This window comes from Orbilia oligospora, assembly GCF_000225545.1.
Source record: "Orbilia oligospora ATCC 24927 unplaced genomic scaffold scaffold00109, whole genome shotgun sequence".
Classification (NCBI taxonomy): Eukaryota; Fungi; Ascomycota; class Orbiliomycetes; order Orbiliales; family Orbiliaceae; genus Orbilia; species Orbilia oligospora.
In genome coordinates this window covers 322197-334970 of record NW_011645666.1, presented here as the reverse complement: position 1 = coordinate 334970, position 12774 = coordinate 322197, and the positions used below count along the sequence as shown (strand labels likewise).

Sequence of the window (12774 nt, the reverse complement as noted above, 5' to 3'; positions counted from 1 at the left end):
GAGGTTCCGTTTTGGGGATAAACCCAACCACCACCTCAAGCTCAGTTCAAAAAATTTTCAGCGGATTTATTTCCACCATCAAAGCTGCTACGTATGCACCTCGCGGGATCATGGTGCAAGAAACTCAAAGTGGCATGGAAAATCGCAGATAGAACATTCAGCCGTTCCTTAGCCAAAAATTCCAATTGGCTGGTGCTTCGATTAGCACGTTGGAACCAGGCGAATTCTTCCCAGGGCTCATGCACAAGGGTGGGTCTAGAAGCTGGAAGGTGCAGAACGAGTAACCTCGACTTTCGTTTACGCTAAACCACGGGCGTGGGAATTACCGTCTTTGCTCCTAGCTGCCATGACCAGGACCTTCGGCGGCGGCATGTCAAATGTTATAGACTTTTTGACAGTGCGCTAGGGGACAAGGCCAGCCACCGGCCTATTTGCCTTGCATGGCCCTCAACAATCACGTCGAGGATGCAGTTTACCATGCGGCCTAGCTCTACCTCTAGCGCCAGTGAGCATGGTATACCGGCACCGGTTTGGGGGTTGGAGAAGGATAAGAAGAATTTGAAGAAGTAAAGTAAGGCTTTGAGATTGCCATTGCGAAAACTATATCAAGGCCGTACACACCCTCGATTGATCGTGACCCTGCGCTCCCATCCCTCACCCTTCTTCTTCTCTTTTTGAGGTCGAGATTGTCCATCCCTCCCCCTCGTCCCGCCTCATTCTCAGACCCCGCTTTTGTAAAGCACCTGCAACGCACCATTTCTCGAACTCCTCTCAATTGCCCTCCATAATGACGGCCGGCGCATGGGAGAGAGATCAGGTCGCGCGCCTGCAAGGCGATCCTGACCATGTTAACGCAGTTGCTCGCGAGAACAAGGCAGCGGCATCAGAGAAGGATTTCGCAGGCGAGACCACAATCCAGGACATCGAACTTGCGACAGGCCAGAAGATGCCATGGTACCGCAAGGTTACCCACGTCACATCAAAGTTCATGCGATTCGTCGGTCCTGGTATTTTGATTTCCGTCGCATATATTGATCCTGATAACTTTCAATCCAATGTTGCGGCCGGTGCCGAGTTCAAATACAAGTTATTGTTTATGATTCTTCTTGGAAATGCTATCTCAGCATATCTTCAGGTGGGTTTTCTTGATAACAGCTTGACTAAATGTTTAATGCTAATTTAAATTACGAAAAAAAGTCGATGTCGATCAAACTTGGCTCTGTTACCGGACTGGACCTGGCACAGATGAACCGAGCTTCCCTACCTTTCTGGCTCAACGTTTCATTGTGGCTTTTGGCTGAAGCTGCTATTATTTGCACAGACGTCGGATCCGTCATTGGTTTCGCAATCGGTGTTCATCTCTTGAATCCAAGCATCCCTCTACCTGCCGCTTGCGCAATTTCGTTGGTGGATACACTCTTGATTCTCTTTTTCTACAGACCATGGGGAGCTCTTAGGTGGTTGCGCGCATTCGAGTTCTTCATTGCATCGATTGTCTTCGCGACTGTTATTTGCTTGATCTACCTTCTTGCATTGATCGATACTGAAGAAGCACCAGCCGGCCAGGTCTTCCTTGGATTCCTGCCATCCCGAACCGTCTTCGTTGGCGACGGTCTCCTAGAAAGTTGTGGCATTATTGGTGGTACGATTATGCCGCATACCATCTATCTTGGTTCCTCCATTGTCCAAGCTCGTCTCCGTGACTTCGACGTCAAATCCAAGAACTATACCCTTCCAGAAGACGCTGATGATAAAGAAGTTACGGTGATTTACCGTCCTTCCCTCGCCGCCATCAAGTCTTGCATGAAATACTCTATTGCCGAACTCTGCTCTACTCTTCTCATTATCGCCATCTTTGTCAACTCCGCAATTCTCATTGTTGCTGCCGCATCCTTTGACGACGATGATGCAGAGGAAGCAGATTTGTTCGCTCTTTACGAACTATTTGCTGAAACTATCTCTCCGGCCGCTGCAACTCTCTTCGCATTGGGTCTCATGCTCTCTTCTATGGCTTGTAGTGTCGTCGCGACTATGGCTGGTCAAATGATTCTTGAAGGTGCAATGCAATGGCATATCTCCCCATTCGTTAGAAGACTTGCTACCCGTTGCATCTCCATCATTCCTGCTATCGCCATCGCTGCCGCCGTCGGAAAGGAAGGTCTTGCAAAGACACTCTATGCTTGCAATATTGTCCTTTCTGTAAACCTGATTTTCACCTGTGCTCCGCTTCTGTGGTACGTCTGCAAGGACAAATATATGACCGTCGCTGTCAATGGGTCTACGACACAACCGCTTCCTACAGCTGGAAAGGAAAAGCGACGAGAAGAACAAGAAAGGGGTCAAGGACTTGAATCCGTTTCCTTGGCAAACGGATGGTTTGGAATCGGATTCGCGGCGCTCATTTGGATTTTACTTGTGTTCCTTAATGTGGCATCATGGGTGCTGCTAGGATTGGGTCAGATTGATGATTTATAAATCATATATATCAACCAGCCTTTGGGTTCCTATTTGGAAGGGTAATATACGAGTTTCCTTATTTTAACGATAATATCCTTTTTTGTCAAGTGGACTGCATTCAGTCTCTTCGGGTAGAGGGTCATAGACGATACACCTCGAAAACGAATGTTTTTGTCTTGTAATATGGGGGATATTCCTTGGGTCGGTATCGACATCTTCAATTGTCTATATAGTCATCCCCGAATATAATATTTAAGCAATACTACCCCTAAAATAGCTTTTAAGGCTGTTATATTGGTGGCTTTTGTCCCGTAGTATGTTGGTGGCACGGATATACCGGTCTAGGATGTCTCACAAGCCGCGAAAATGCAACAGGACCTCGTGATGACCAAGATGAATGCTATACGTACAGACAAAGAGAATCTCGCATTACACTTAAGCTAGGAAACAGCATACAAGGCACCAGGTAAACAAAAAAAAAAAAAAAAAGCTAGAGGGGTAATAAATACATACAAGTGGAGAAGAATAATGTAAAAAAAAGCACAAGAAATAGAGAAAGAAAAAAGTGAGAGCACACAGCTCAGGATACCCCGTTCGCCGACTTTTGTTTCAATCCGACTCGGATTAGCCTCTTCATCTATATCACCTTCATAGACATAGTAGTAGTTATCATTATTCAAATGTCCTTTTATAATAATCTAGCCCTAATGTTGATCCAATTACTCATCAAAAACTTCCTCGACTCTAGGTTGCATCCCTTGCGAGGTCTGCACCTGTTCTGTGGTAAAGTTCATTTGGACGTCAGCACCAGAGGGGGTAGGGGCGAATCCAGGAGTCTCCATGGGAGGATGGGAGTGAGAGTGCGAGTGCTTTCTCTTCTTCTTCTTCTTCTTCTCCTCTTTTGTCTATAGTACCAAGAAACTTTTGTTAGCACTTATCAAATTGCTCACGAGACCAAATGGAAATCTCACCTTTTCCCAAGCCCAAACCGGTCTAAAGCTGTCAAAGAACCCAACATCTTCAAACAAATTCGGATAAAGCCACAAACCAGGCGGAACCGCAAACATCGTGATTACAAACAAGATCAATCTGAAAATCGCCATCAAGAAGAACAACCCTAGCAATCCCAACATTCCCATACTGAGGTACCAGACACCCAGACGTAGAACAGCCGGCCACAATGGGAACATGACAATACCGAGCAGCAGGACGAGGACACCAAGACCAATAACCGTTCGCTTCCATTGAGGTCCTTCGTAAAACCAGACGTAGTACATATCCTCTCCGGCAGCCTGTTGAGGCACGATCTGTACATTCCATTGACCCTTAACACGTTTTGGTTTACCGTGCGAATGGTCGCCGTGGTTCTCAGCCTGCGGTTCGATCTTGTGGACGCGAAGGGCCATCATATGGCGGGGGAGGAGGAGGAAAGCCATTTCGGCATCTTGGCGATTGGTAATAGGTGGTAGGTTGGAGTTCTTTTTGGCCTGAGCTTTGGCGTAAGCAGGTGATTCAAGGGAGCGGAGAGCTCTTTTGACTGGATTTGTTCGTTAATATTGTTTAAAAGTTGTATAAATATATACATTAGACCTATTGAGTTGGTAGTTACCTTTGAACATCTCGACACGTTTACCTCCCAATATCGAAGTTCGAGGCTTCAGCTCTGAGTTCTTGAGGAAGTTCGCAACGGCGAGAGCTTCGGGAGTAGGAGGCTGAGGCCCCACGGGCTGCTGTCCTGGTGGAGGACCGGACATAGTGGAATGGTGTTTTGGATATCCACTATCGACAACAAGTTGTTTTGGTGGTAGGTGGCGAGGTTGTGAGAGATATACTGGATTAGAGCCAATGGACAGGCAAGCTAATTGGGTGTTGGTGTCGTTGGTCCTGTTCGATAATGCAATGGATGATGTAAGGAGGAAGAGGTTAAGATGAGAAAGATTACTAAATAGAAAGAAAAAAAGATTTATTTCCAAGCGCGGTGTTCAGGCCAGAGTTGCTGTTTGTTAAGTCACCGTTGCGCAGAGAAGAAGAAGAAGAAGTTCTGGCAGAGATGAGAAGGAAGAAGTCCAAAAGTCGGCGGCATCCCACTTTGGACAGGCGGCGGCATTCGAGAAGGTGCGTTTGGAGTTGAGAACAAAGTGTTATCCATCGCCCCAGCCACGCCAATTACCAGCCACACACACATCTTCCACTAGCCACACTTAGTATACCCTTTGCATTGTACAGTATTATCTATCAAATTGCAATTGGACGGCTGTGATTTATTATTCTTTACAGATAGATGCATGATACGCCTCTATATAATATAGTGATACTGTACATCGTCATTACCATAATTGCTATTATCATAATTATCATCCATCGTCGTCATTATCTGCTGTGCTCTGGGCTGAAGGCTTTCATCAACGCCTCAAAATGGCTCTTCTGTTCAACCGCTAGCTTACCCTCCGTATCCTATGAATAAGGTCAGTCAGTAATGCAACTTCTAGAATTGTGGAGTAGGTAAAGGGGTAGTTTTGGAGTAGGTACTCACGCTGATAATGGTCAAAGTTAAAGAATAATTGTTGAATAGAAATCGTTCCCGTTTCGGCTTATCTGATATACTCGCACTGAGCTTGGTTAAGAATGCCTCAAAGTCACTTCGTATCCTCCGTAAACTAGGTAGTGACCATGATTTGTTAGCACCTTCTTTTAGCCAAAAAAACATACTTGGGTTAGGTTCCTACCTATTTGTAGATGGCTCATCATCGCCTCCATCCGAATTCAACGACAACAGTGAGTGCATAAACTGTGCAAATTTCTGCGTCAAAGGGTGCGGAGCCGCACTCTGTCTGGCCATATCGTTCGCCGCTGTCGCAATGGCCGATTGCCTCCCTGAACCTCCTGCTGATTTTCTCAAGTTCTCGCTATGCATATCCATAACCACCTGGAATCGTGGCCAAAGTAAGATATTTGTCCCGTTGATATAGTTCTCCAACACTGGCACTCGCCTCCTTTGTAAGACGAACGCGCATTGTTGATTTAACCTGACGCAAAGGAGGATACCAAGAGCGTCGAGGCTATTGTCGATTAATGATTTCGTGAACGCCTGCCCAGCGTTTAGTGTGGGATCGAAGATTTGGTGAAACATCTTCGATACTTGGTCGAACTTTTTATGAGCGAAGAATTCTGTAAGGAAGGTGAACTCGAAAGCAACGTTTTCTACTAGAGCGAGGTTGTACGACCGGAAGGGGAGTTCGATGTAGTGGCTCCCTTTCTCATCCTCAGCTGCTTGAGCCTGAACCAATGGCGCATCCTGGTTCTTGTAGGTATCGAATCGCCGGCCTAATGTGATTGCATCGACAGAAGACGGAACCGATGCCTTCATTCCCGGTAGCAGGGGGCCTCTCCTGTTTGTATCCTCTAAGCCCAAAAGATCACTCTTTTCGATGATGTGTAGTTTGATCTTTTCCAGCGCTTTTTGATAGCGTTGGAAGTGAGACAGGTAGTACCATCGCATCGTATTGATGTAGGCTTGCCCTATCTCGTCTGCTAGCTGAGGGTGATGTCGTGCCATGAAACCGAACAGCTCCTTATATCGCAGAAAGCCGGTCTGCTGGATAATTTGAGCGTTTGTATTCGGGATTCTAAGGCTTTTGATCTTTGTAACAAAGTAATCTCTTAGTCTCTCGATTGCCTATTTAGTGTGTTAGCTGTTGATTGATGCGACATTACGGAAGAACAATCAAGATAAAATCTCACCCTGTTGGTTAGCTTCTCCAGCTCTGGCTTAACATCCTCCGCGGCTTTGATGTTTTGGGCTTTCCGCCGGTCCAAGGCCTTGATCTTCCTGTCAGCTTCTTGCAAGCTTTTAACCCAGTTTTCATTCACATCGCTCTCTGCTACCACTTGTATCACAGCTGGTGAGAGCGCTACATCTTCCAAAATTGGAGCGAGTAATTTCTCCACATCCTTTGGTACCATCACAGTTAGATTATAACCCTAAGACTTGGTCGGGATAAGAAATTACCTTTCGATTATTCAGCCTAGTATTTAGGGCTAAGGACCGATTCTGTAAAGTCTCAATCTCCGCACTAACGCGTCCAAGATCGGTTTTGAAGGACGAGAGGTATGATTCGACGGATTGTAACACTTCATCACAGGCCTGGTTCGTAAGATTGTCTAAACACTAACATCTCTGGGAGTTTTATTGGGACCTAGCAGCTTACCTTGATTGATCTATGCAGATCCTGAAACTTGTCCTTCTCCTTTTCATCTAAAAATGGTTCCTTTAGCGGGATGTTAACAATAGTTTACTGCTATGTATACTTACAATCCTCAACTGTCTGCTCTATTACGGGTTGATCCTGCGATGTCCGCTGAGGAATTGAAGTGTCTTGTTGAAGGAACGTATCTATTGACAAATCCCCAAAATCCAGATCTTCGTCCAAGCTGAGTGCCGCTAGAGGGCTTTCTTCTTCCTCGACCCTACCATTGGTTAAAGGCTTTGAACCTAAGATGTCGCCTAGCTTCTTCAGTGCTTCCTTCCCTTCTGAGGGCTTGCTGGATGACACGGCACTTCTATACCCTACTCCGCCAGCGACATTAACTACACCAGGTGCCGGAGTACCTTGCCTTGAGCCAGCTCCGACAAGAGATACATTGGATGAGTTGGAGAGATTAAGGTTTAATGACGAGGATCGTGGTGTGAGCCGAGGAGGGGCAGCAGAACTACCACCGTATACACCGGAAAGGACTCTTGTAGGCGGGCCAGGGTTGAAGACGGGTGTGCCAGTAGCCGATCTGTTGGGTAGCGGGGGAGTGCCAGTGGGCTCCTGAATGGACTGCGTGAATTTGTTCCACATCAAGGACTGGCTGATCATGACAAGCTGTCACGAAGCATTGTCTACGAATATGTCTTATGAGAGCCTGGGTATAATACGCTGATAGCGATTTATTATGAGCCTATGAAGTATATTCTGGAGAGAGGATATGTTGTCGCGTACCTGAAGAGCTGGGCTACTGCTGGCGTATGGACAGGTAAGCTGTTGGTCCCTGTTAACCTGTATCTGTCGATATCTATGCACGTATGATGCAGCGGAAGGCCTGCAGCCAAGCTTCAAAAGCAGGCTATGAAATATTTCGAGTCGCTAGAATGAGGTCCAGGTTTAATACCAATATCTAGACGGACCCTGCTCGTTTTCTGGTCCGTTTTGACGAGAAGATGTCGATGTCGGTACGGTTGCTGGTTGTGTGACAGCGTCCGGGCTTCGGTGTTGTGGCGGGTTGCGGTTTTGGGAGAGGCTGCTCCAGCAATTCTGGCGCGCGTTTCTTTCTGCCTCCATCAATCACACTCAATCAACACCGCCATCAACGTTCCAACGTTAACATCCGCCCATCTCGACCAGTCCGACCCGAATCGCCACATTCACACGTTTAGACGCGACTAAACTATCGGCGACGTTCATACAAACGAGCTGTTTGGCATCGCCACACTACGTTTTGTCTCTCCTTCTCGTCGTCGAGTGAGTTTCCTTCTGTGACGGGCTCCCTCGCCCTTGGCCTAGATAGCTTGACTTGACGAGGGATCGCATCAGACCAATCAAGGAAGAAAAAGTAGGCAATTGTTGTAGCTCCCACTTGCTTGTTTATTAATGACTATTGCATTTGCGGCACATGTTCCTGTTCTCTAAAAGTCATTGCTGAAGCTAATACATGGATTGTTGAAGCGTACCCTTAAGCCCATCTCACAATGGATCCCGACCATCTCGATTTCGGCTCCCCAGCGACAACCTCTGGCGCCACACCGAATCCATTGGCCAACTTGGACCGTCTTGCTTCCCATAGTCCTCTTCCAGGCGAAACAGAAACCTCTTCTCCCAACCTTGATAACGATAATGAAGATGAGGACGACAAGGAAGGCGATGTCTCAATGTTGGAGTCGTCAGAGAACGTAGACCCGAAGCCCAAGGAAGAAAAGAGCTCGGCTAACGGTTCTCCTGGGGGCGACGACGAGAATGCTGATGACGCCGGGGAGGGTGATGACGAAGATGAAGTAATGCAGGGAATGGATGGTGCGGAAAAGTCGGCCAATGGCGACAAAAAGGACGGCGAGGAGGATGCCGCTGCGGCTGCTAAATCCAACCTTGTCCAGCAAACCTTCCAGACCATAATACCGAGTTATGCGACTTGGTTTGATATGAATTCGATTTCTGACATTGAACGAAAGTCGCTTTCTGAGTTCTTTAACAATCGAAATCGTAGCAAGACCCCATCTATCTACAAGGATTACAGGGACTTTATGGTCAATACATATCGTCTGAATCCTGCCGAATTCCTCACTGTCACAGCTTGCCGTAGGAATCTCACTGGTGATTCTGGTGCAATTATGCGTGTTCACAGATTTCTTGAGCAGTGGGGGTTGATTAACTACCAGGTAATACCCGTCAATGGTTCCTTTCACTCCCAGCCCAATAAGAATCTCTCATCAACTATATTGGATTCATATCGCTAACAAATCATCTTTATTTTTCAGGTTGATCCCGAAAAACGCCCCAACAATGTTGGACCTCCTTTCACAGGTCATTTTAGAATCACCGCCGACACGCCTCGTGGTCTTCAACCCTTCCAACCCGGATCCGGCTCTCAAGTTGCTTCTGAAGGCAAGCCTCTCCCTGCCACAGAGAAGGCTGCTGCCTCAGCTTCCACTCCTAAAACAGGTGATGTTAAGAGTTCGGTTACGAAGTCAATCTACGAAACGACCGGCAAGGACCTTGGAGAGGCTTCGAAGACCAACGGGCATGCCGAGGAACCAGAAAAGCGACAACATTGGTGCTATTCCTGTGGTGTCGATTGTACCCGGGTTAGATACTACACATCGAAGTCCAAGAAGATTGAACTCTGCCCCAACTGTTTTCTCGAGGGACGTTTCCCCAATAGTTTTACCAGTGCCGACTTCCTTCGCGCAGACGATGTTAGCTACCAAGCGGTTGATCGAGACGCTCCTTGGAGCGACGAGGAGACTCTCAAGTTATTGGACGCTATCCATATCTATAAAGATGATTGGAACCAGGTTGCTGGCTACGTTGGGTCGCGAACCCGAGAACAGTGTGTTTTACACTTCCTGCAAATGCCGATCGAGGATCGGTTCCTTGAAGAGAATCTTGAACAATTGGGACCTCTTCAATACGATAGAATTCCTTTCACCCAAGCCGATAACCCAGTTATGAGTGTTATATCTTTCCTTGCCTCTCTCGTTGATCCGAAAGTTGCTGCTGCCGCCGCTCAAAGTTCTGTTCAAGAGATGCTCCAACTTCTTCGCGATAAACTTGACGAGAGCGCCGCAAAACCATCTAAATCTGATAGCGAAAAGAAAACCGATGAGAAAACCGAATCCGCTGGAGCTCCTACTACAGATTCATCCGACGCTGCCACCAAGAGCGCCATGGACCTTGACGAGCCAGCCACTTCAACCGCTCCTGTGAAGAAAGAGAAACCAGGTTCGCTCGACCAGATGGCTTCTGTCGCCCTTGGGGTCGTCTCTGCTCGTGCTTGTGGCCTTGCTTCTAATGAAGAACGTGAGGTAATGCGTCTTGTGGCCGAAACCATCAATGCCAACCTCCGCAAGATCGACATGAAGCTTGCTCACCAACAAGAGCTGGAGACTCTCTTGCACGAGGAGCGCCGGGAACTCGAAAAACAAAAGCAACAGCTCTTCCTCGATCGTATCGTTGCGAAGCGACAAACTCAGAAAGCCGTAGAGCTCCTACGAAAGGCACATGCTGCCGCTGGCGAAGAGACTCTCAAGTACGCTAATCAGCTCAGTTCTATGAACTTCGGGGCTGCGCCAGGCGGTGGAGTTGATGGTTCGCGAGCCCTACTTGTCCCATCTGGATCAGAAATTAACTCGGGAGCTTCTGGGCCTGGGGCTATTCCCCCAAGTCAAATAGAGGGCTACACGGCCTATGAAGCTTGAACGGCTTGGAACTGACGATAATGAATGAACTATCCTGGATCCCTTAATGGCGTCATGTCTCCTCTTCTTCCCTCTTCAACTCACCTCTACATACGTGATCCATTATTTTTAACTACTATTTTCTTATTATTTTTTTGTACTTTCTGTCTCCGGGGTTTTCTGCTTTTTGTTCTTATTCTCAGGCCTTCTGAGGAGATCAATTAGATCTCTTAAAAATGTACTATTAAGTCACGTTTAATAGAAGGCGCGGTTCATATAGGCTCCTCTTTAATCTTTTTGTTCTTCTTTGCCCTCTTCGTTACCGCCCTCCGTCTTTTCCGCTTTTATGGAGGCATATTCTTTGGTTGGTTTAAATTGCAGAGGATATTGTTAGTCTCGGGGTAAAATGCCCGCCCATTGATCAGATGAGCAATGTGATATACCTAATAATGTAAAATTCCGGATTTCGCTAAACGGTGTGGACCATCTAGGTGAGAATATACCAAGGGCCTGTAACCTGAAGTATCTCCAAACAAGAATCCCTCACGCTTTCATTTCAGTTAGGCCTTCGAGCAGTTTCCGCCTTAGCATTCCACAAAAACTTTCCCAGATGACATGGTCCACCCCTATTGTCCATCGTAACAAGATGTATGACCCTTTACTCGCCTCGGGCTCCATGGACGAAGCAGGGAGGCTGATAAAATCATGATCCCAAGCATCCGTCTCATCTACCATATCTTGGTCTTCGTCGCCTTTTTTCCCTTCCTCCTGGGTACTGGAGCCCCCGATTCCCACGACTCCTGCTTCAGACACAGGGCCACTTAAACTGATAAATATTCCCGCTGCAAATCCAAACTTTGGCTCTTGCGGTATTTCACTTATCCTCCCCTCCGCTGCCTCCTTCTCCAGTTGCTTCCTGCGTCGTCTGGCAGCTCTTGCCCACGTATTCCCATTCGTTTCCCCTTTCCCATTAGAGTATAAAGTCTCTACAGTACCGTACATTGTCGCAAAATACGGCAACCGAACGGAGCTCCACTCAAAGCTTTCAACTGGGAAATCCCCACACGATTTCTTCATCAATTCCTCTACCCGCGGCAATAGCGTTGATAAACCCGCGTCGATGGGCAGTGGAATCTTAAAAGTTGTAGGAAATGGAAGATGCGACCTTAATAAATGTGAAGTCGGTTGTCGTGAGATATGATCACCGGCCCTCCTATCCCCAAAACTCCATCCAACCGCCCACCTTTTCGTTTTCGCACCTTGTACAAATTCTCCAACTACATAATTCGCCACCCCGCTCTCCTTTAACTTCTCAACCACCTTTTCAACACTACTTCTTTTCCCCAACATGGAGGTATACCACCTGACCTTCTCCTTAAGTTTCAAGCTCTCCTCGACCATACGATTTACAAACGCAACTTCTCCACCATCAGTAACCATTTCTGTGGTGGAACCGGTACATGCTGATAATGGTGGTACTGCTTTCGTTTTAGCAGAGGATAGCATGTCGTTTATTGAGGTATAAAAGGGAGGGTTACACATCGTGAAGTCTATGGGTTGCGAGTAGGATATTATTTCCCCTTCTGGGAGTATTGTAGATGAAGAAGAAACGTCGAGGAGAGTTATCCTATCTTCCAATGTGTTTTGGGAGATATTATTGGCGGCCGAGGAAAGTGATTTTGAATCTATTTCGGTGGCGAAGAACCGCCATGTCGGAAATTGGGCGCAGCCTAACAGAGGGTATATTGCTGAGGCGCCGGTGCCGCTAAGATTACGTTAGCCGTGCTATGGTATAGATGGATTTAGGGAATCCTTACATGTCGATGCCTGTTACTTTGGGAGGCCCTGGAGAAGATCTTTCTTCATGGGTGTCTAAGATAAGATCATTCAACCAGAGGATATAATTCAACCTGACAATATTGAGTTAAAATTTGTTAGGAATCCTTTTATAATAAGGCTACCGGAATACCTGTTTGGGACCTAAGAACGGATTCATTCATCAACATAGTACTTAGGAATGGACATGAGGATGTACATACCCCTGGACATAACCTGTCTTCTGGGAGGTCAACTTCAAGATTAAACTCTTTCTTGAGCAGGGCTTTTGCTAGTTGCCTGTACGTTTGATTAATTTGAGGTTAGACAATATATCATAGTTCGGGATTAGTCTAAATTCACCTAATTGACTCCGGATCGTGGAAATTGATGGATGTGCTTCCTTTCAAACTAGATGCAAAGAATAGCCAGTTAACAAAAGGTCTTGAAATTTCAAAAGATATTTTTGGAGAGAGTATATCCACTTTACCATTTTGCAAGGCCTGGGGACTCCTTCGCCAATTGTGCAAAGCTCACGCCATTCTTGTAGACGTTTTTCGGATGCATCA

At 46.8% G+C, this 12774-nt stretch overlaps 5 protein-coding genes across 5 annotated transcripts; 2 read left to right on the top strand and 3 right to left on the bottom strand.

Annotated features, from left to right (window-relative positions):
* Positions 1-787: 787 nt before the first annotated feature.
* AOL_s00109g94 (uncharacterized protein) lies at positions 788-2475 on the top strand (the record flags this gene model as incomplete). Its single annotated transcript, XM_011126575.1, has 2 exons — positions 788-1135; positions 1198-2475. The coding sequence occupies 2 exons, from the start codon at positions 788-790 to the stop codon at positions 2473-2475; spliced, it is 1626 nt and encodes a 541-aa protein (XP_011124877.1).
* Positions 2476-3176: 701 nt separating this feature from the next.
* On the bottom strand, positions 3177-4211 carry AOL_s00109g93 (uncharacterized protein; the record flags this gene model as incomplete). The annotated part of the gene is made up of 3 exons (XM_011126574.1): positions 3177-3362; positions 3429-3994; positions 4067-4211. 3 exons carry the CDS (start codon positions 4209-4211, stop codon positions 3177-3179), a joined length of 897 nt encoding a protein of 298 aa, XP_011124876.1.
* Positions 4212-4827: 616 nt separating this feature from the next.
* On the bottom strand, positions 4828-7319 carry AOL_s00109g92 (uncharacterized protein; the record flags this gene model as incomplete). Its single annotated transcript, XM_011126573.1, has 7 exons — positions 4828-4911; positions 4991-5114; positions 5184-6133; positions 6199-6408; positions 6467-6601; positions 6666-6712; positions 6770-7319. The coding sequence occupies 7 exons, from the start codon at positions 7317-7319 to the stop codon at positions 4828-4830; spliced, it is 2100 nt and encodes a 699-aa protein (XP_011124875.1).
* Positions 7320-8188: 869 nt separating this feature from the next.
* AOL_s00109g91 (uncharacterized protein) lies at positions 8189-10411 on the top strand (the record flags this gene model as incomplete). Its single annotated transcript, XM_011126572.1, has 2 exons — positions 8189-8872; positions 8972-10411. The coding sequence occupies 2 exons, from the start codon at positions 8189-8191 to the stop codon at positions 10409-10411; spliced, it is 2124 nt and encodes a 707-aa protein (XP_011124874.1).
* Positions 10412-10933: 522 nt separating this feature from the next.
* On the bottom strand, positions 10934-12772 carry AOL_s00109g90 (uncharacterized protein; the record flags this gene model as incomplete). Its single annotated transcript, XM_011126571.1, has 6 exons — positions 10934-12155; positions 12208-12300; positions 12360-12370; positions 12430-12505; positions 12569-12616; positions 12696-12772. 6 exons carry the CDS (start codon positions 12770-12772, stop codon positions 10934-10936), a joined length of 1527 nt encoding a protein of 508 aa, XP_011124873.1.
* Between the last annotated feature and the right edge of the window lie 2 nt (positions 12773-12774).